This window comes from Rhodnius prolixus, unplaced genomic scaffold, assembly GCF_049639745.1.
Source record: "Rhodnius prolixus isolate KJV_2025 unplaced genomic scaffold, Rpr scaffold_1, whole genome shotgun sequence".
In the NCBI taxonomy this organism is placed as follows: domain Eukaryota; kingdom Metazoa; phylum Arthropoda; class Insecta; order Hemiptera; family Reduviidae; genus Rhodnius; species Rhodnius prolixus.
In genome coordinates, this window is record NW_027411581.1 from 16,886,015 (window position 1) to 16,909,219 (window position 23,205).

Consider the following 23,205-nt stretch of genomic DNA (forward strand, 5'->3'; position numbering starts at 1 on the left):
TTAATGGAGTACATTAGTGTAACATTTCACACTCATCACTACATAAAATATTATTTCTATTTGGATTCATGTTGACTTTCTGCAAAACTCTATTTGGAAACGTGAAAATACTACTTTGATGCAATACTTACTTTAGTAAAAATCAAGGAGCTCTAACTCTAAAAGAACTTTATCTTCTGCCTTTTAATTTCAATATTCTTTATTTGCATTTTTCATCTCAACTACCCTTGCAGTTGTTTTAAATTATTTCTATTATAATGAGTTTTCTTCTAAGAAGGAATTCTATTAAATGCTTAATACAAATGCAGTACAAAAAGTGGGGGATCTCTTGTCTCTAGGTTGCCCAAACTAGAGACTCGCAGTCTCTACTGGCAGTTTTCTTTCGGCTCCTGAGTTTTCTGTTAATTGTGTGGATGCAATCAGTGCCTCCTTCGTCAAACCGAAAATCTATTTTCATTGTCAAATTTTTGTTTTTCCTTAAATTTATTTTATTTTATATAATTGTACAGATAGGGAAATAGGAAATTGTTTTGAAGAAGTGACTATTTGGCGGAAACTCTTACTCCGCTTTGACAATGCTTGATAAAAATAATTGTAGAGTGAAGCACCCAAATCTCAAACAATTTTTTTGCTTTGAGTTGAGCTGGTACAAACTGCTTAAGAAAAATTGCTAAAATCATTAAAACTGTAATAATTCAAAATCGCATTTCCGGTTTTCTTTGAATCTAGAATTTAATTACATTTTTATTTTTATTTGTTTATTATTTATATGTTTGCATTTGAAAAGTATCGTTTACAAACATTTTATAATTAAATAAAGAAAAAAGAGAAAGAAAGACTAGTGGTTATTATCAGAGTTGCATAACTTTTTGTTTCAGGGAATTCATGTTAGTCATTCTGGGAAATAGAAATATAACTAGCAATGGTTCTATTAAAGTGAATACATTTAGTTCAATGAGGAAATTGGCAGCAAAAAATTCCTTCAATAAAATTAAGAAACGGGAACCAATTATAAATTTCCACAGAACAATACGGTAATTACAAATATTGCTTTAAGGTAAATTTGTATATTAATTGTTTTCTAAGATGATTAAAAGTATTTTTTTTTTTCAATTCTTAAAATAATTTTAAAAGTCAATTATAAAATATAAATTATTGTAAATGTTAAAAGACGTATACAGAGTGGTAAACGCCCAACAGCTTATTTAAGTGTGCCAATGATAAGATAAAATCATTAAAAAAAAGAAGAAGATATTTCCCATATGAAAATAATGATGAAGAGAGGATGATAATAAACTGTTACATAAATAAAACGATTGCCAACCGGTCACAACCTTGGAGTTAGCGTGAATCGTCCGCATTAGGTAAGTCTGAGTGGAGGGGTTTGCCGGGAATTCGAACACGTCAGACTACTTTATATGTGGTCACAGTTGGGGTCAGTATTTAGTTAGTAGTGTACACTGTACTGTGAATGAGTGAGATACAGTTCGTCGCAGTTTTAGTTTGTTGCTTTCATTGAACACGATGTACAGTCTAGTGCCTGCGATACAGTTAGAGGAAGTTCCTTTCATTGAGAGGAGATTCTCAGAAGATGCTCCCTCAACCATCAGCCTGTCTTCTAAAGATTCCAGTTGTCACATTACCCAAAGAAAAAGACACGACAGGAGAAAGGAACGACTTAACACAGAACTGCTTGGGGCTGTAATGGAAAGCTCTTTTAACGATGTCGTTAGGTATGTAACGTGTTCTTCCTCTAAAACTCTCTTTTGTTAAGTACAAGATCGGATATTAGTATCTCAAACATTTGAGAAGATAATGGTGATAGGAAGATAGATCTAGAATAAATAATAGTAATTCAAAAGATAATATAATTTTAGGTAATCTATAACAAAAATTTCAACCGCTTTTTATATTTAGTTAGTTACGTCCCCTCAGCAGCACATGCTCGCTAGCTTGGGTTTTTAAATTTGACGCATCACAAAACAATAACAACGATGTTTTGCATAAGTGTTATTTTTTAAAGCTAGAAAGATGTCCCAGTTTCAATTCCTATACCAGCGGAATGGTGATAATTTCCTCGTTTTCACTTTTCTCCCCAGCCTTTAAAAGAAATTTTGCGTTTCCTGATTTGAGATTCACAGAGAGACAACTCAATGGACTTATTTTTAGATAATTGTTTCTTTCTGAAATGTGTTTCTGAAACGATACTCATTAGACATAACATTTTCTTATTTCAAGTAGTTCCGAAAGGATTTTTTTTCTCAAATTATATTCTTTAAATAGATAAGTATTGTTAAATGATGTCTTTAAACTACTGGAGGAAGTAATCTATTAATATGGTGGAGTTTTATATGCAGAGTACATAGGAAAAATTCTATGAACCAATAAATTCAATAAACAGTTTCCTTCCTGTTATTCTGCAGAAAAATGAATACTCATGTTATTGGAAAACCAAAAAATAGATTTTATAATCAATCTCTGTATAAATAAATACCTCAACATTCCTTTTGTTTGTGTGCTTCACCAAATTCCACCAAATTTTTTTTCACACCAAAATCCTGCTACACATCCATCAAACCCTCGAAGAAGGCGGAGTTGGCTACTAGACTACCTTAAGAGAAAGAGAACACAGAGCTCAAAGGAGTTATTGTTTTATCAAATGGTGTCTTTCTGCCGTTTTGTACACATATCCATTATCTCATTTCCTTGTTCCACACAAAGCGCTGTTTTGATAAATAAAAAAGTATTTGAATTATCTATGCTATTTTTATTTACTTAATATTGTATAAAAAACATCGATGAGTTTGGTTTTCATTTAAAGACAATCTTTACCTGAAAACTTCATGGACCGCCTCTGCGCTTCAGGTTCATTCATTTCTACCAAAAACTTATTGCCGAGTTTTTTTCTAGTAGTACGAGTAAACAATTCAGAGCGGAGGAATCCTTTTTTACCAATCAATTAAGCTTTCAATCGAACTTTCTGCGATGTTCGTTTTTGTGATTGCTGAACATATACGCTCAGAACATTCTTCAAACTATTCACAACCTTCTTGTATTCAAAGGGATTCACTAGAGTACTTTAAGTGAAAAATCATATTCGTAAATCTGTAGATTAGAATATCGCTTGTCGCGAGGAACATGAGGAATTTGAAAGAAGATGAGATTATTTAGATTTGGAAATCAATCAGGAGTACTACTTTGTTTAAAAATTCCTATTTTAGAAAATGGCACGAATGCTCTTTAAACTTGGTGCAACATCAAAACAATTCGCTGAAGGATTTATAATTTTTAATCTTCTTGGTCGTTACGTCTCAGCGGTACTGCCTTCATTTATTTATATATTAATTCATTACTCCCATTATCATTTCTACCGTATTGTCTAGAATTAAAATTAATCAATATCTATAATTACAACGTTGAGAGCAAAAAAGAACGGAGCATAAAATGTTTTCATGAAGAGGCTTCAGCCATCGCTGGGGCCTTCTAAGACCTCAGACTCTTCGGGTATCCACGCTTTAGAACCCCGAATGAAATTTCTTTTATCAATAGTTCAAGTGGTACCAAGTTTGAGATTAAAATCACATTTCTTTAGCAGTTTTTTTAAAAATAAATTTATCAACTTTTTATGAAATATTCGAAATTCCGTTGATGGTTTACAATAACAAAATATAATTTTAATTAATTTTTAGAACGGTATCTTTTTGCATAAATTACTGATAAGAAATAATAATCCTTTTACTTTTCGTAATTTAAGTGGGGACTGGTTGATAAAATTACAGGTAAGGAGGTGGATTAACACAAATAGAATTAAGGTTGTATTAAGGGCAGTAACAACTGGAAAACGTTGATTTTGATCCAGATAATATTAGAAAGATAATATAATTTCCTAAACTAAGCTAGAATTGATTGTAAATTTGTTGCAGTTAGTTAGAAGCGTTTATCTTAAAACAGCCATTTTTAAAGATAGTAATGATATGAGTGTATTTCATACCTTAATTCGAACTGGAAATAATTAATTTTTTTATTTACGTAAAAAGGTGGAAAAACCTTGAATTAAAGCAAGTAATGCATTGTTATTAATTTCTGAATAATAACGGCTTCTGCATAATTCAAACAATGATTCCCAATTAATCTCAGTGCTGATCAACTAACATGTAAAACGCAAGTTTTTTTAACTAAACAAAGACTATTCTATCTGTAGGTATTGCAAATTCAGAATTCTGATATTAACGAATCACTATGATCACAACATTTTATGGTCACACAATGGGAAGTGGCGATCTGTAGATGTTCAAAAAGAAAAAAAAATTTAATCACCTCCGGGAATGGTGATAAATTGTAATAATAATATGTCACCAAAAGTGTAATGCGGTAAATAACATTACCGATGTTTTGGATATCACACATAGCAGAACTTTCTCTGATATCGCTTTTTTTTCGTTACATATGTCCAAAAGTAGAGTTATTCAGTTTACAGTTTTAGATTAACGTCTATCTTTTTTAGATGCGCTCAAGAAAACTATTTTAGGTGAAAACTGAATTTCTGAAATTTAACAAGATCCTCAAAAAGTTTCATGATTTTTGACGGTTTTAAACATAGATGTACCAAGTAAGTGAAGTGTACCTAAATCTTTTATGTTTTTGAATAAACAAAATGAATAATGTATACTCTAACCCTTCTTCTCTAATTTCTTACTTAACAAGGAATAAGTAAAATGTAAACCTGAGGAATGTAGGGAACATCAAGAATTCTCTCTTTTGTCACAGTACTATTTACTGGCCTAAATTGAAGAAACTTTAGCTCAAAAAGAATTCTTTTTCTTGGAGAAAGTCTTAACTCCAGAGAGAATAATTAGATCCATCGAAAGAATTCCCTGCCATTCTGCCTCTTAATTTGGCCCATTGTTATTATACACAGTACCATTTAAATTTTAAAGTTAATTAAATGTCATTACTGTCAAAACTCGAAATAACTTCTTCTTACCGTATCTCCATTACTTATCAAGCAGCCAACATCCAATTCTTTCAATATTCTTCACATTATGCTCTTCAAGTCCATAGTTATCTTCAAATTTACTTCAACGGATAGCTACGAGTACAACATATATTGTAACTTCTACTTGATTGCTTTATGAGTTCATTTATATTTGTTCAAAAAAGTAAAATAAATAAAGTACTTGTAAGAGAACATAAAAATTAAAATAAAAAAAGTTAAAAATAATGAAAACAGAATAATAGGAATTCCCAAAACAATTTGTGTTGATCCTCTCTTGTCCCTCTTAAGAGGAAGCATTGCAATCATGCAGATTTTCAATTTTGACTTTTCACCGAAATGCATGTTTTGGGGTCTCTTGAGAACAGAAAAAATGGTTTTACAAATTGTGTCTGAGTTTTGATTAAGTTTGATTTCAAATAAACTTTCTTCAACAGTACAATAATTGAATAATTATTATGGACGATTTACTAAAGTTTAATTACATAATCTGTGATTAGAGAAAGTCATGAGAATTTTCACGTCAGTTCAACTGTATATTTTTGTTTACTGCTTAAGACGATGCGTGCATTTGCCTACAATCTTCGAAATTAATTTCAACTGGAGACTAATTTATATGTATTTATGTATTATATTGTAATATATTTTGTCAACATTGGTTGACCTCTAAACTATGTTCTAGTATACTACCAACTGATAAGAAGAGATATTATTTTAGGTATTTAAATAAATCTCTTGCTCGCAGGCTACTGGATGCTGGAGCCTCTCCTGATGCAACTTGCAGGCCCAGCAGAGTGTCGGCTCTACATATAGCTGCTTTGAAAGGTGATTGTACCACTTTAAGAGAACTGTTGAGAAGTGGAGCTAGTAGAACATCCAGAGACCGTGCAGGCCGTCAGGCAGTGCATTATGCAGCTTGGGCTGGACAAGATGGTACCTTGCAGATACTTATTAGAGCTGATCCTTCGCTAGTGAATTCCCCGGTGCATCCAAATTCAGAACCAAATCATGATATGGATTGTTTGGATTCTTGGAATCACGATCATGATCAGCTAAATCACTTGGTAATTTTTCAAAATTCTATATATATTGGTAACGATAACAAACTGAATTCATTTGCAAAAAATTAGTACTTTTAAATAAATTCCACTCCTTAAAAATTTGTCAAATGTTCCATTTTAAAATAGAGCTGTTATCGAACTGATTTCCGACTTTAAAGATAGGTTAACCAAAAGAACAATTTTTAAAATTATAATTATTATTCTTAAAAATTGACGACCTTTAAAATTAACGTAGATAAAATTGATAATTTTCATTTGAAATATTTATGAGGAAGTTGATTCGCTTGTAATTTGTAGGCATTAGGATGCTGTGCTTAGCATTAACACAATGCGGGAACATTGAAAATGTGTCCAAAAGACGTCCTTGTTCTCGGTATCTGAACTTTCATTTTTTCCAGACTTTTTTCTCAACACTTAGTTCTTATTTAGAAAACTTTGGAGTTGGCATATCTTCATTTCTTAAAGCAATTCTAAACGTAACATAGTCGCCTGATCGTGTGGTGTAATAGACGTAGCAGTAATTTACCTTTTTCTGAGTTCAATCCTTCCCCGCAAATAAGAACGTTAGCCGAGATAACCTCATGTTCTTCTCGATCGTTTTGAAGTCCACACATATCTCGCAACTCATTTTTATTACTAGTTAACTCAATATTTATATCTACGATTTGCATTCCAGGTCCCAGACGCAGTAGATCTACTCAGCACACCTCTTCATTTAGCCTGTAAAACAATATGCTATGATACCGTAGATTTACTTCTTAGTCATGGAGCAGATGTAACTTCTAAAGATGCCAAGGGACTCACACCATTAGATGTTACTGGACTTCATGCGCCACAAAATGGACATGCAAAGAGCTCAGGCAGAAGTAAAGGACAAACGAACAAGAAAAATAGCCTTAAACAGGGGTCAGATGATAATGGACTACTAATTCGTGCCTTCGCTAAAATACCAGACACATTAGGTGATAAAAAACTTAACGATACAAATGAGGAAAAACCTTCTCATAAAATAGTGTGTGCTTTGATTAAAAAAGGTGCCAAAATGCCAAAAGGCAACGTAATATTAAAAGAGGGCTCTGTAATTAATCAAAATAAAATGCCAGTAACTACGTTGCATACAGCTGTAGCTAATGAAGAACTTGATTTGATTGAATGTCTTTTGAAAAACGGAGCGTGTTTAATGACATGGAACGAAAATGGGGAGACCCCGTTACATTTGGCAGTGAAAAAATGGTTAACAGAACCACTGAAGAAAATGCTTGCATGGGATAGCGGAGGGTGTGGTGGAAATAATGGGAATTCTTCTATTGTTGATGTAAGAGATAGCCGAGGGAGAACTCCTCTCCATCTAGCTGTGTTGCAAGAGTGGCCTAATGGTATTGCCTTGTTGCTGGAAGCCGGTGCTGACGTAGCGACTACTTCTAATGACAGTGAGACTGTTCTCCATCTGGCTGCGGAAAGAGGAAATAAAGCACTATTAGAAGAGCTACTGTCAATACCTGATGCTGCTAAGGTACAAGTTTTGAAACTTAACTTTTAAATATCTTTCAAATGTAATCTTCAATTGATTTTCCATTTTCCAAACATAGTTGTGTTCTGTGGTGACACCTGAGCGAAATATTAAATTTTTACTTTCTGGGAATTACGATGAATGCCTGCACACAGTCAAGACTAATTTTTAAACCAATTTTTTGGTTTTCGGGACCTCAAATTAGATATTTCCTTTTAAACAAAAATCAAAATAAAAATTCTTCAGATTCCATTACTTTCGTTCTTAAGTATCAGAGAAAGTGAATAATAATTACCATAGTTGTTTTCTATTTTTGAAAACTACTATCAATCGCTCTTTGCGAAACATTGAGTGTTTCTGGGAGGGATAAAAGTCATGTTTAAATCAATGTTGTAGCTTTAATCACCACAGTTTTGGCCCCTTTTTGCACAGCCAAATTCTCCGTTTTCCCGTACTAAGTTTTAGTCATGTAGCTTACAATTGTATAGTTTCTGAAATATAAACCTAATCCAAACCCATCTTTTCATCTCTTCAGAATATATCTGAGAAAGATATTTAGTAACGTTTTTCCTTATTGTAAGTGGTGACTTTTTTTTTTACAGGTGTTAGAATACAGAAACCATTACTATCATACCCCCCTGTGTCGTGCAGTCGAAAGCAAGCATCTACCTTGCGTAGAATTACTGTGCCAATTCGGAGCTGATGCAACTATTGCAACACCAGGCGATGTTACATTGTTGCATATGGCTGCCTCACTAGACAGTCCCGATATTTTGGGTTATCTGTTGACTCGCGAAGCAGTCAAAGTTAAAGATGTGCGAAGTAGAGAAGTAAAAGGAGGCATGACAGCTCTGCATATAGCTGCTAAAGAAGGCTACACTGCTTGTGTTCAAGAATTACTACATGCTGGGTCAGACGTATTACTGGAATCTCAAGCTGAAGGGGACCGGCGAGGCTCAGCATTGCATCTGGCTGCTAAAGAGGGTCATTTAGAATCTGTAAAAAAAATTGTCAAACATGACTGTTCCACGTTAGAAGCTGTCAACATGGATGGATGGCAACCTTTACATATAGCAGCTGGTTTTGGAAGAAGTGCATGTGTCAGTAATATGTTAAAATCAGGAGCAGATATCTCAGCTTCTGTTTGGGATGAAACTGGTCGCAAAACAGCTTTGGATATAATCATGTTCTGTGTGCCTCAACCAGTAGACTTTTTAGAAAAAGTATTGGACTCCTACATGGTTGTAAACGATCATCCGCTAAGTGATCCAGACTGTGAAGTTGAACTAAAATACGACATTTTGGCACCTGGAGGCAGATCGTGTAAACAGTTAAAAGTATTAAATGCAATATTGAACAATGGAAATCAAAATCTTCAAGAAAGACTGCTACTTCACCCTCTAATCGAAACGTTTTTGTATTTCAAATGGAGAAAGTTGAGAATATTTTTCACGTTCATTATGGCTTTACATGTGATGCTCACCTTATCACTGACAATACTTGCTCATCTTTTGTATGTTGAAAAAGGACCGTCCATCATTCTATTTGTCTGTGCAGAGATAGCAAGAGTCGGTCTTTTCATCGCACTCTGCCCCATTATCATATTAGTAAGTCAAATTGATTATTATTATTTTATAATATAATCTTTAATATCATAATGTACGGATGCTTGCTTCAGTTCGTCATTGTTTTCTTGTTTTACCAAAAGAATAAGATCTACCCAATATCATTTTTATTTAGCTGACTAATGCCCAACTCTATCCCTATGTTGTAGCGAATTTTCTGGGTCCATACCAGACATAGCAGGTCTTATAAGAGAAATACTGGAACCCTAATTCAATTTGATTCCAGACTGTTGGGGGAAAGAAACAAAAAAAAAACAAAAACGAGAGACTCCCATTTATCTTAAGATCTCAACAGCACAAACATATATTGCGACTTGTTCTTCTTGAAAGACTGTTTCAATATTTATCGAGATAAACCTCGTATTACCTTAACCACTCTGGCTACCATTGCTGCCTCTGACTGAACATCTTTGCTCTCACGGCACCCTCCAGTTTACCACTAGACCTTAGAACACCACCTGTCAACCACTCTGGTGAAACATCTAGGTCGTCCTGGGGCTAAACTTCCAACTTTTCCCACTCTTTGGCAAAAGGAATTTTGTCCCACTGATAGGGCAGGCAGTTCCTAACCTCGCTAGTTTCTTTGCCTCGTGAAAATGTAAACTTCAATTTTATGAAGATTAATGAATAGCTCTTACCTCTGAAACACTTACTCTACAGGTTTAGGGGTTCCCTTAAACATTACCCGCACTTTTGATTCGTAACTTTTGATTCCTATCGCCAAGTCATTGGCAAATTTAAAAACAATATTTTATGGAAATTAAAGTAGTGCGACTGAGTGAAAATTGAAATGTGATCACGTGATAACGTAATTGAACTTACTAATGTAAGAGGAAGAAATGATGTTGCTTACAAAAGTATAATGTAATTTCTTTCATACTGTATAACGCCTCTAACATTCTATAATTTTTCTAATCAGCTAAGTAACCGGTTACATTTCCAACAAAAGTGAAAATTTTTCTCTAAAAGAATGTAGTATGAAACGGCTTAACTTAACTGTTATTGTTAAAAACCATTTTCATTTTGACTTAAATTGAGTCACTCAGCAATATTACCCTAACGCAATGATGTACTAAACATATCAAACTGCACTTGATGAAATTTAAATAAGTTTTTTTCATCACAAGATTAGATTACTTTAAATAAATACTAATATGTAAAAATGTTCCTGTTATTCAGAAATCAAAAGTATACAGTTGTGATTATTATTATTGATTTTCGGATATTGCTACTTGTTTAGTTTTAATGTTAACTTTAAAGAATTATTACTTATTTTTTTGCAAAAGTCACAATGTTTATTTAAAATAATAGTATTAAGAAAATTAAAAATTGTACTTTTCATAACTGCATTAGGTAGAAGGTGTATCATGGTTCACTTTCTAAAGTTTGTAGGACTTAGTTACGCAGAAAAAATGTCCTAGTTATTAATTCCATTGTTCTATTTATCAGCGGAGTTTAATTATTAAAGGGATTTATTAAGTTTTTCTACTTTTATAATACAAGTAACTATTAGTATGATTAATAAAAAAAAAAAATCAATATTAAAAAAGTAAAGTAAAGAAAAGCCAATTTTTTCAGGCGGGCTTTACGTCCAGAGCTATCAAACTAGGTGTTGTGGAGGGAGGCGAATAGCAGATAATATACTTAATATGTATAGTTTCCTACAAATTCCTTTTATTAACCATTAGATAAAATCCAAGGCCTACACCTGTAATCGAACCCTGTAACAGGTATATTGCATTCAAGCTTTGCGGGACCGCTACTAACCGCTCGGCAACCGTGGCGCGTACCTTGCGCAGTGATTATATAGTAACCAAGGAAGGTCTCCTGTGGTGCGATTATTGTTAGTTGAAAACTATTACCAAAAGCCAAGATTATTTGTGCATTAAGAAAAGGTTTTCTTCATGTGTTTTTTGGCCAAAGAAACAGAATTATTCTTGTTCTGTTCTTTTGTTGAATTAGTTTCCGATTCATAAAATTTGTTAATATAAATTTTAATCCTAAAACCCATGCGATTTTTTACTGATCTAATATTTTGAATTGATTAGAAAGAAGTGTCTGTGCTTGGTTGCCTGCGCAACTTCTGCTTACAGGCAGAGGTCACAATAAGTTTTAAACCCTGAGAGGATTCTCAAGACCTCTGACTCCGAAACTGAGATTAAGCAACAACTATTCATCATTCTCTTTATATTTTACCAGGAGATAATCAACGCCAGTCAGTTACAGCGTTACTACATTAAGGACAGTGAATCTTGGGTGAAATGGTCGGTAATAGTAACTTCCAGTATAGTTGGAGTGGTCGACCCTGCCCAGGCTTGGCCGAGACATATTGCTGCAGTGGCTGTGTTACTGGCGTGGATAGAATTACTATTTTTACTGGCCAGATATCCCAAATGGGGATTTTATGTGCTTATGTTTTCCAGGGTTGCTTCGAATGTATTCAAGGTATGTATAATTTTTGATGTACTGTAATTTGCTGCAGTTACCATTGCAAAAGTCCTAAACCTACAATTTTATTAATTTTCTTCATAAAATTTATCAGCATTTATTGCTAAATCTTCAATTATTTAATGCTTTTCAATTTACTTTTTCACATTTGCAATCTTACTACAAAATATTTACTGATTTAAATTTGTATATTTTAGGTATTGGCCACATTTATCTTCCTTGTACTTGGATTTACATTTGCTTTTCTCATCCACTTCGAAGCGGCCGAACCATTTAGAAATTTATTAGATTCTTTTATTAAAGTGATTGTAATGATGTTGGAATTTGATTATGAAAATATGTTCGAACAATTTAAAGAAGTTAATGCATTCAGCGTCGTTGGCCGAATTATGTTTGTAAGTTTTGTAATACTAGTCGCTATGGTAATGATGAATCTGATGGTCGGCCTGGCTGTAAGCGACATTGCTCTTCTTGAAACACATGGTAAAACACAACGATTAGCCAAACAGACAGCTTTTCTTAGTCTTTTAGAACTGACGGTATATAATGAACGGTTACGCAAAATATTACCAAAAAAGTGGCATAAATATTTACAAAAAATGCGTGCTGTCCCACAATGGACAATTATTAAACCTGCAAGTCCTATTAACTCAGATGTGACAGATGTTCCTAAACATATGAAGGATACTGTTCTGAACAGAATATGGACTTCACATAAAAATAATGATGACCTCGAACTTACTATCAGTCTTCACGATATCAACTACAAAATTGAGCAACTAGCTGGTAAATATTTTATTTAAGAGAGTCACTTTATTTAGTATAAATATTTTAAATTTATTCTGATATATTTTGCAATCGTTACTGCAATACACAGTTCCCTCCTAGTTTTCGGAGTACAAGTTCGTTGAGCACAAACCCAAAACTTTTCGCCTACACTTAATTCCCTTTGGAGCAAGAATCCTGCAGATGGAGTCTACCTCCTGTAGTCGCAGTTCTTCGCTGAAATTTTGCTTGTCCACAAATGGTTTTACTTGAATCAGCATTTGCACTTGTTCATTTACTCCAATCCCCTTAGATGTCCTAAACTATCCCAGAAAACAATCCCAAAAGCTTAGATAAAAATGGTCTGATGATTGGTTTAATGTCGCAAAATTAGCGGAGAGAGTGACCAATGAGAGTTTTTCTTCTCCAAGCCCATTTCAGCCCACTTTTACAATTTGGTAAACACTGCTAACAAAAACGCTTGTCATCACTGTAGAAATCTAAATACCCTACCTCCGTTTCTAAAGTCTTCATCCATTAGAATTTCCTATTAAAACTGGTTTTCCAGTATCATTTCAAAAAACCATTTTCTTTTCTAATTCTTTTTTTAAATTTATACGTATTCGATTTTTTCTGAATTTTAGAACTTATCAAGGTGTTATCCGCTTTGCGAGGGTCACATTTTCCCTACAAATTCACCAGTCTTACCTATTTTGTTTACTATACGTTGAACTTATTAATCTCTATACCTGCTTTAACGTTTTAATATTTAAAATTTGCAAACATGTATATAAATAAGAAAGTTTATATGATCATGTTACTTAAAACAATTATAGCAATAAAGAAAACTAATTTATCTTTGAAACATAAGGAAAAATGCAATGAATTATTCTTCAACAAAAAGGGTTAGTTTTCTACTAATTCACAATTCACTTTTTTTTTTTTAGAAATAGTACATGATAAATTGACAGATGCTTCTTCATCTTCATCATCATCTTCATGTTGCTCTAAAGCTTCTAAATCAAGTGAAAATACCTTAATGGATAAAGGTACTTCTTCAATATTAGAAGAGATACTGAAAGAACAGAAATCTATTAAAGAGCAATTACTTTCATTAGCATTGAAATGTAATCAGCTACATCCAACAGTCTATCATAATCCGCCATCCACGAACGGCGCAACACATCCTAATTATGTTTAATGTTTATAACTCTATTAATTAATTTTTTTGTATCCTTTCATCTGTGATAAAAATTTATTTTGTTTATAGTGCTTATGAATGTTATTAATTTAGTATTAACAAAGGGATGTTTTAATTAGCTTCAAAGCTCCCAGCCCTTTACTAAGTCTGATATTAATTTTGTGTGATAAATTAAAAATGTATTATAGAAACTGAATTATGTTTTTTTTATATATATTTTTTATTAAAATCTTTATAAGTATTTTTATTAATTTATTTTTATCAAACATTTTTCCCTGTTCTTACGGTAATTTCTTATTTTACTTGACTGAGAAAATTGCCTGCCTTTCCTTTATATTAAAAATATTTTGTCAATTTTCGCGAAACACAATCATTCATTCGTCTCATTTTTGTCACATAAAAAAGTTCTTTCTTTAAAATACATTCGTAGAAGAAAATGAACTTCAATTTCGTAAGTGAGAACATGCGAAAATAAAGTAACATGTTGAAGAGGTCCGAAAAAAAAAGTAGAATGAAGTTGGATTAAAGGAAGTTTCAATGCCCTTAAAAAGTTTTCAAACAACCGTGAAAACTTCAGTAAAAGTAAAAAACGGTATCCGGTGTTGGAGTACAGTGCTCATAAATTTTCTCTACCGAGGAGCTCTCTCAGCTCACTGACCTTAAATGTTGTCACTAACGAGCGAACATTGTCCAAAGACCTATAGTTCATAAAGAAGAGCTCCAACGACCTATACTTAAATGTCTTAATAAAATAAAAAAATTAGGTTGTGAAAAAAATAGTGAATTATCTACAATATAATAAAATTGCTACAATCTATAAACGCAATGAACAATTAAACTATTATTTACAATTTCCAAAATTACATAACCTCAATTCTTTATCGCTTTTTTTTTATGTTTAACCGCGACGTAAGCACAAACAGGATACAGGTGACCACTGTTTAGCCACAATCCACTTTTATCTACAGATATAAACTAAAGGGTGAGACGTAGTCTCATAAAATGCGATAAACTGGTATCATTACTATCCTAACGATATTACCAATTTAACAAAAATGCCTGGAAGAGAGAACGAAGGACGGCGCCATAGTTCCAACACAACTCAATCTGGACATCAAACACGAAATAGGTTGACCAGGAAGAGAGAAAGGCTGAATACCGAATTATTAAATGCCATCATTTCTTCAAATTTAAGAGCGGTCAACAAGTAAGCAATATTTGTACCTTTGATTTTTTGTTATTCTCTTTTTTAATTTATTTTTGTATATTTAGGTATTCCCATAATAATAATTATTTTATTAGAAAGCAAAAACATAATCTGACTTTAACACTTTCCATTATTGCTTCAATTTGTTTTAATAATTACGAAAACTTATTACGTGGTGTAGAAAAAATTATTTAGAGTTTCGAATGCACTAGTTTATCTTAAAGCTAATAGTTAAATTTTTCGTACAGACTTTTGGACGAAGGTGCCTGTCCTTGGGCAAGATGTCGGACAACAAAATCGAGCAGTGTCCACTTAGCAGCTCTGATCGGCCAAACGGACATTTTGACAGAACTAGTAAGAGCTGGAGCAGACCTGGGTGTGAGGGACGACAACGGTGTCCAAGCCGCTCACTTGGCAGTATGGGCTGGCCACATACATATTTTGAGAATCATATTCGATATTCAACCACAACTTATAAATTCACCAATAATGCCACCTGAAATTGAAAGTTTTCAAGATGAACTGGATTCTTGGGATCATGACCATCAGAGTATTGTTCAAATGGTAATTGAGAGTTTATTAATAGGTTTATTTTTGAGTGCTCATTTTTTAAATCAAGTTATTATAATTTTCAGATGCCTGTGTTTGAACTGGGCAGTACGGCTCTCCACATTGCTTGTAAGTTAAACAAAGTTGAAGTAGTTGAATACCTTCTATCAGAAGGAGCGGATGTGCACATGAGAGATTGTCAGGGTCTTACTCCGTTAGATGTAGCAGGAACTTGTGTTTCCGACCAACAACTAATAAACGATCTCAGCACTATTTTAGGCAAATCTAACAACTCTGCTGACCACTCTACTGATGAACCTGATGTTTCTATTACTGTTGATGTACCAGCAGAAGGTGTAGATCAAAATTGTACTGACAAAACAATTACTCGTCGTCCTAGTAAATCCATGTTCGATGTTGTAAATGCTCTATTTGAAGGAGGTGCTAGAATGCAAGATGATAACGATATATTTTTCCTGGGCAGACACGCTTGGAATTTATCAATTACAGCACTTCACACTGCTGTAACTAATGGAGATATTGATCTTATAGATTATCTTTTGAGTAAAGGAGCAAGCTTACTGACCAGAGATGAGCACGGTGAGACACCATTGCACTTGGCCGTCCGATTGACTTTGCTAGAGCCTCTAAAAGTCGTAATTAGCTGGTTAACATTAGATTTGATTGATATGAAGGATGGTAATGGAATGACTCCTTTACATCAAGCTGTTGTACAAGAATGGCCCAGCGGCATTGGACTTCTTCTTGAAGCTGGTGCTGATGTTACTATTCCTACAAGAGAAAATGAAACAGTTTTGCACATAGCTGCCAAAAAAGGTAATGACTTATTGCTTGAAGAACTGCTTTCTTTAGAGGATTCACTTCAGGTACGTACAGTTTAGTTTTGCATATTCATATATCATATATGAAAAATTGTCTAATTATTTATACATATATAATTTATTTTCTAAATAATTTGCTTAACTTATGAAACAAGAAGGTGTGATAAACTAGCTATTTCTGATCTATTAAATTAAATAAACACAACTCGAGAAATCATTAATGATTAGCTTTAATCCTAGAAAACAAGTACAGACAATTAGTCCAAATTTTCTTCGATGATCCGGGCGAACTTTATTCTTTTTTTTCTGTAAGTGATTTAATTTTTTGTCAGCAGCGTTTACTCAACTAGTATTCAATAAGTCATCAAATCGGATTGATGCTGTCACAGAGGTTGCATCTCGCTATTGTGTGGCTGCAAGGAGGTATTCATCGTACGCTTATGAAGAAATCTTTTCTAATTGTTAGGACGATGTCTAATTTTTTTAAACTTAATGAAGTACTGTCATTAAATTTTATGACCGGACATTTGAAAACGAAATTGCAAAGAATCCCAATATCATACACAAATATTTTTGATTGATAAAAGAAATGAAGTACTTTTTTCCAGTTTTTTAAATGAAAGAAACGGTACAGCGCCTAGTTGTAGCTTTCAATAACAAATTATATTAGTTAGAACATGTTGAAACTCAAATTCAATCGCACTTAACTTTAAATTGAAGAAAATAAATGAGAATCATAGCCAAGACGAAATTTTTATTCGGCTGTAACGTCTTTAGAAGGAAATTTAATTAGTCGAATTTTTAGGAACTTATGATATTAGATTTTCTCCCAAGTTTAATGTTTAAATAAACCTGCATGTTTACACTTACAACAGACAAACCATTAGACGAAATGTGAATTTTAAGAAATTTTGCCAATTAGAATTTTAAATATTAAAAAATTATTTACATTACCTGTCTTTTTTTTTTGTTTTTTATATTTTTTTAATAATTCGTTTTCAATTACAGGTTATCAACACTATTGATATATGGGATTTCACTCCACTTTTCAGAGCCATTGAATCTAATTCTCCTATCTGTGTGAAAATGTTGATAAAACAAGGAGCTGATATGAGTATAAAATTACCCGGGAATAAAAGTCTTCTGCATTTGGCCGCTGATGTAATGTCATTACAGACTTTAGAAATTATAACAGAACACGAGAGCATTGTTAATGAAGACATCGACTTGCTATGTGATGGAGACGACGGGAAAATGTCCCCGTTACATATCACAGCTCAGAATGGAAGTGTTGACTGCACAAAACTACTAATTAAAACTGGGGCGAATATATTTCTTCGTATGACTGATATTTATGGTTCAACTGCAGCTCATCTGGCTGCCTGCGAAGGCCATTACGAGGTACTAACTGCTCTAATCTCACACAATTCAGCCTGTTTAGACGTACCAGACCTGCAAGGGTGGTATCCACTACATGTGGCTGCCCGGTATGGGCATGGACAGTGCGTTGTTCTAATGTTACGACATGGTGCTAATATTTCTGAAAACATACCCGACAATGCGGTCACAAAATCAGCATTGGATTTGATTGTAGAATATGTGCCCAAAGGAATAAATCGATTGGAAAATTTACTTGATTCCTACATTGATTTAGATTCATGTGCCGTTAAAGATCCAACCTGTTTAATAACTTTAAATTATACATTACTGTTAGGAAAAAATGAACAGTCATATGATGATAAACAGCTTGCTTTCTTTGACACTCTGTTAAATAGCAACAATGTACAACTTAAAGAAACCTTACTTTTACATCCATTAACTGAATCGTTTCTATATTTCAAATGGAGGAGCATGAAAAATTTCTTTATCATTCTAATAAGTTTATACGTTGTGTATACTTTATCACTTACTTCATTTGCAATGAACACATATGTGTCATACGTTCCAGGATTCAGTGTAGCTTTCAGAATCATATCAATCATTTTACTCGTTCCTATTATAATAAGTGTAAGTATCGATAAAACTTTAAGGATTCAACAATATAAACATTTTGTTTTTAATCAACACTAATTGAATTTGGGGCTCAAGGAATGTTTACAGGCTAGTACTCTACAGCGTTATTATTTTATCGACGATGAATCTTGGCTAAGATGGACAATGGCAATCAGTGGAGGATTAGTGTGCTTGTCGCATACAAACACAATTATTTCTAGGTATCTTGCCTCCTTAGCTGTATTTCTTTCTTGGACAGAATTATTATTTCTATTTGCTAGATTTCCCGCTTGGGGTTTACATGTGCTAATGTTCGAAAAAGTAGCTTCTCATGTGTTCCAGGTAAGTGTACATTTATTTAGGTGAAAGTAAACTGAAACGTTTAATCAATCTATCTGAATATTCCAGTATGTTTTTAATGTTTTCTTTTCTTTTTTTGTAGGTCCTCTCCAGATTTGTGTTTCTCATTTTAGGTTTTCTTTTTGCATTTATGATTTACTTCAGAGGTGCACCACCATTTAATAACTTTCTTGAAGCATTGTGCAAAGTTTTTATTATGATAATAGAATTAGATTACTCTGGAGCTTTTAACGACACCGAAGAGGTTCCTCTAACTTATCAATCAATGTTATATTCACTGTTTGGTCGGCTCATGTACGTTACATTTGTTGTACTTGTCGCTATGGTAATGATGAACTTAATAGTAGGTTTATGTGTAAGTGATGTTGCACTGTTAGAAGTGCAAGGGCGCACACAAAGATTGGCTAAACAAGCTGCTTTTCTCAGTTTTCTAGAAATGTCTGTGTACAACAAAAGTTTATTATTGTGGCTACCAACTTTATTGCAAGAAATAGTAAAAGACTTCAGAGCAGTACCGGTCTCATTTACAGTTTTCCCAAATGATCCCCTTTGCCCTTTACCAACCCGTCTTAAAAGAGCATTACTCAAAAGAGTTAAAGCTTCCAAGCCAACAAAACAAATAGCTGCAACTGTTGATCTCAAACTACAACGAATCGATTCTAATGTCAGTTTGTTGGCCCAAGATATGAATGAACTAAAATTATCTATTAAAAATATTAATTCAGTGCTGACTTCGTTAATCCAACACAAAAATGATTTAGAAGTTGTCAAATAATAGGTGGTGGGTGTTGGAGTGGTGGTCACGAACGTACATAGTGTAAGTGGGAGATCCCCAATTCAAAACCCGTGAATACTACTTTTTATTTGTCAGAAAAAAAGTTGTGGTTAAATATGTGCTTCTGTAAATATTCACAGAAATTTGACTGCAAACTAAAAATAAAAGTAAGATCAGAAATACTAAATTTAACATATAAACCATGGGTGGCTGTTAGCTTGCTCTCTGACCGCTTTGCTATCTACCAATTTTAGAGGACCCTCATCACTTCATGACAAGAGTGTCAACTGTTGACGGAGTTTAGATTGAAATTTCTTAGTTCCTCATGTTAACCTCTGTCCAATGCTTGGATCTACTAAATGTTTGTAACTGGCTCGGTTTATTAAAGTTTCTAAGTCATGCATTAATTACAGAATGTTGATTTTAAGCAAAATAAATTATTACTTTCAAAACTAAAAATTAAGATACACAAGGGAATACTAATAACTGAAACAATAGAAAATCACCTCTCTTTAGTATTAAGTAGTTTCATTTGTATTATTTAAAAATAGTTTTTTGTTGTTGTTATCAAATTAAATGAAAATTGTATTGTTTTATCATTGTTGAGGTTACTATTTTATTGTGATGAATTAATTTTGTGAAGCACAAGAATTATTTACTTCAATTTAGTTTTTGTGCTGAGGTCGCATGAGGTTGACGGTTTCGACCAAGGCACGTGCAATTTGTTTATATTTATAATTATTTGTATTGTTTTAAATAAATAAATGACTGTGTAGCTGAAAGTTTCGGTCGACGATATTCGCTTCGCAATTGGCAAACAAATACAATTTTTTCTAGAACAGTTCAAATTTTCAAAAACTTATGACTCAGTCTTTTGTGCCCTTCTTTTTCAAAATTTAATTTATTAGAACTCAATGACATATCTTTCAGGAGTTTCAATTATGTCTATATGATGGAAAACAGTTAATGTGTGCACGGTAACCGTTCCATAGGAATCTGTCGTTCAAGTGTCCGACAGGATTCTGTTTTAAGACCTATATTGTTCTTCATTCTTCATCTTCTTTCATCACCTTTTAACGAAATGTAGCCTCATAGCGAATTATTTTCAGATATATTTTCACTGCTTTCTCATCAGAACAGGACAAAGTCACAGTAAGTCCTGAAATGTAGACAATTAATCAGGGGTTAAGCACAATAATCAAATTGAAATACCATGTTTATTTATTTACAAATACAGACAAAAGTAAATTAAACGCTACAAAGGACAGCTCCTTTTATCAGCATAAAACTAAGTAAACATAATGGAAACTGGTAAACAATAAAACAAGCTACACTTGTAAAATATAAATACTACATCGAATAGTCCACACAATTAAAATACTAAATTAAAGAATAATAGAACACAATATTTAAAATTACAAAAGTAAAATGTAAAAGAATATCTACAATTAAATAAATTTAAGAAAATTTAAGAACTGCTTAATGAGTTACTCAGCGACAGTGTAGAAATTAATATTTTTACACAAAGGGAATATTAAAAAAAAAGACATTATAGATTACTGGCAAGACTCTAATTTCTATTGATAAATTAAAAATTCAAACAGTTATTGGCAAAGAACGAGTAATAAAGAAAGAAGTGCCTTAATATTGTGAAATACTTTAGTTATTTTGCTGGAGGAATTCATGCAAAAGTTCTCAATCCCTAAGATTTTAGAAATTGCCAGTGGCGTTTGGCAGGGTGGCTTTTAAAAACTTTTTTCTTTCTTTATATTTAGAGGTTCTTTCTGACCTTATATTAGGCGTTATATAAATTAACAACACTAAACCTGTCGTTTAAGAGATTGTTGTTGCTTTTGTAAATTACGGATCTGTGGATTCTTAATGAAGTTATTCTGTTTATTATTTTTATGTATTACTTTTTACATTTATTATTTTGTACATTTACAATTTTCATTTTTTTTTTTACATTTACATTTACAAAATATTTTGTATATTTTGTTTTCTACTATTTATACATGCGGCTTATAAAAAGATATAAATTCAAATTAGTTTAATGCTCTTTTATTGTTTATCAATTACTTTTTGTGCAGTGGATTTGCTCTTTTATGACAAATACGAGTACTTTCAGTTTTTAGAAACAATTTTTTCAAACCACTGAACCCATTTTAAAAACGGTGGAGCTGAGTGAGCCGAAAAGTACATTTTAAAACAAAAAAAATCGCATGTAGTTCATAGTTTATGTTTTGTTTAGAGATCTACAACGAAAGATTCGGCAATAAATAATAATCCGCTATTACTATTCCGAAAATATTTTTGAGAGATTCTGCTTGAAAATGATGATTACAATTTTTTCGATGGCCCCAAAAACGTATGACTGTATGAAGTAATACACAATAATTAAAGATGTTCTGTAGATAACTTAGAAACAAACTCTTAACCAAGGTTGAAACAAAAACAACTCTGCTTTTATTTTAAAAGAAATATTAGATTCCTGTTTTAGTGCATCATACTGAGAGCAGTGGGTACCTTCAGAATATAGTATGAACAAAGTGTATTGAGTTACTTGTTAGCAACCAACTTTTCAAGCAATATACTTTATCATAGAGTAAGAAGGAACTTATTTTTCAGTCTTTCATTTTTTCTAACAACCTCTCTTTTTTGCTGCATTTTTTAAGGAGCAATTCTTTTAATTTTTCAATTATTGTTTCTTTGGTTGCACTATGAAACATTTGGTTCTTTAAGACCAAAGGAGATTGCACAAAACAAAAAAAAATTGGGAAAATCCTCAACCTTCTTAGTAGGAGAGGATTCGTCTACTAGTTTCTAAGGAGGAGGGCACAATAAGCCTCTTCTGCCTGCGGTGCCGTGGAGCATAGGTCCCGTCCTGCTTTCTAATCTTAATTTTGTTTAAAAACTAAATGAACTGTATCATAACAATTTCGTTGGATTTATGTCAGGTTCAACAATTAGTTTACTTAACCTCCCTCTGAACATTCAAGTTGTAAATGTGCACTTCCTATATTTTCTTGTTAAATCATTTCAATCGAAATGAAATATATCTTAGATTTATTTTTGAGTACTCAAAAATATACTACTGGAACAGTTGTGTGAGCAAATTTTGCTCCATTTAAAACTTATCTGCCATCTTTTCTCTTTAGGAGTTCACTCACCATTTATTGAAGCATTTTTTTACAATTGAGAACTAAAAAAAAAAAAATTCTAAAAAAACACAATTTCCAACACTGTCTCCGTCACAATTTTGCTCTTCCAGCTGTAAAAGAAAGCGATGTATAAAGTTTGGCCACTAATGATCTTCAACAGACTTATGTTGCCCCTTCAAACTGGTATTAAACTGCAGCAGCAGCAGCTTGCTATCTCTGCTGCTATTCTTTCTGTCAGAAATAAGATATTCTTTAAATAATATTTCAATCGTATAAAGAGCAAAGTATGTCTTCTATTTTGATGCATAATTTATAATTAATTCGTGTAATTTTGAATTTATAAATTTATAAATTTGCTGGTGACAAACCGTTGATGGTGCAGTGTAGTCAGCCACTTCATTGACGTTATTATTATTATTATTATTATAATCGATAATGAGAATAGAAGACTGCTAGAAATGGTTAAAAATAGTTCCACATATTCAACATTCTCTTTTCTAAACTTGACGTTGGCCAATCATTATATTCGCAGAAATTTCATGACTGCAAATTAATCAGAAAAGAATGATCTGATATGCTGAATTTATCATATAAACCATGAGTGGCTGTTAGCTTGCTCTAATGTCCGCTTTGCAATCTACTTGTTGTAGAGGACCCCCATCACTTCATGACAGTGTCAACTTTTGACCATTGAAATTACCATTGAAATTTCTTGG

General features: G+C 32.8%; 1 protein-coding gene and 1 non-coding gene across 2 annotated transcripts; both read left to right on the plus strand.

Moving 5' to 3' along the window:
• Positions 1–1,314: 1,314 nt before the first annotated feature.
• LOC141446320 (uncharacterized) lies at positions 1,315–21,387 on the plus strand. The gene is made up of 13 exons (XM_074112880.1): positions 1,315–1,733; positions 5,739–6,057; positions 6,731–7,567; positions 8,167–9,171; positions 11,389–11,634; positions 11,835–12,423; positions 13,350–13,601; positions 14,615–14,810; positions 15,059–15,374; positions 15,446–16,246; positions 17,210–18,208; positions 18,290–18,535; positions 18,636–21,387. Exons 1-13 carry the CDS (start codon positions 1,525–1,527, stop codon positions 19,326–19,328), a joined length of 6,708 nt encoding a protein of 2,235 aa, XP_073968981.1. The 5' UTR covers positions 1,315–1,524; the 3' UTR covers positions 19,329–21,387.
• Positions 10,977–11,112, plus strand: LOC141446333 (U4 spliceosomal RNA). Its single transcript, XR_012453642.1, has one exon. It is a non-coding gene; the product is annotated as a U4 spliceosomal RNA (small nuclear RNA).
• Positions 21,388–23,205: the final 1,818 nt, after the last annotated feature.

Coding starts and splice junctions, on each gene's coding strand:
- LOC141446320 (XM_074112880.1), top strand. CDS start 1,525: ATGTACAGTCTAGTGCCTGCGATACAGTTAGAGGAAGTTCCTTTCATT. Junction 12,424..13,349: donor CAAAATTGAGCAACTAGCTG/GTAAATATTTTA, acceptor TTTTTTTTTTAG/AAATAGTACATGATAAATTG. Junction 18,536..18,635: donor TAGCTTCTCATGTGTTCCAG/GTAAGTGTACAT, acceptor CTTTTTTTGTAG/GTCCTCTCCAGATTTGTGTT.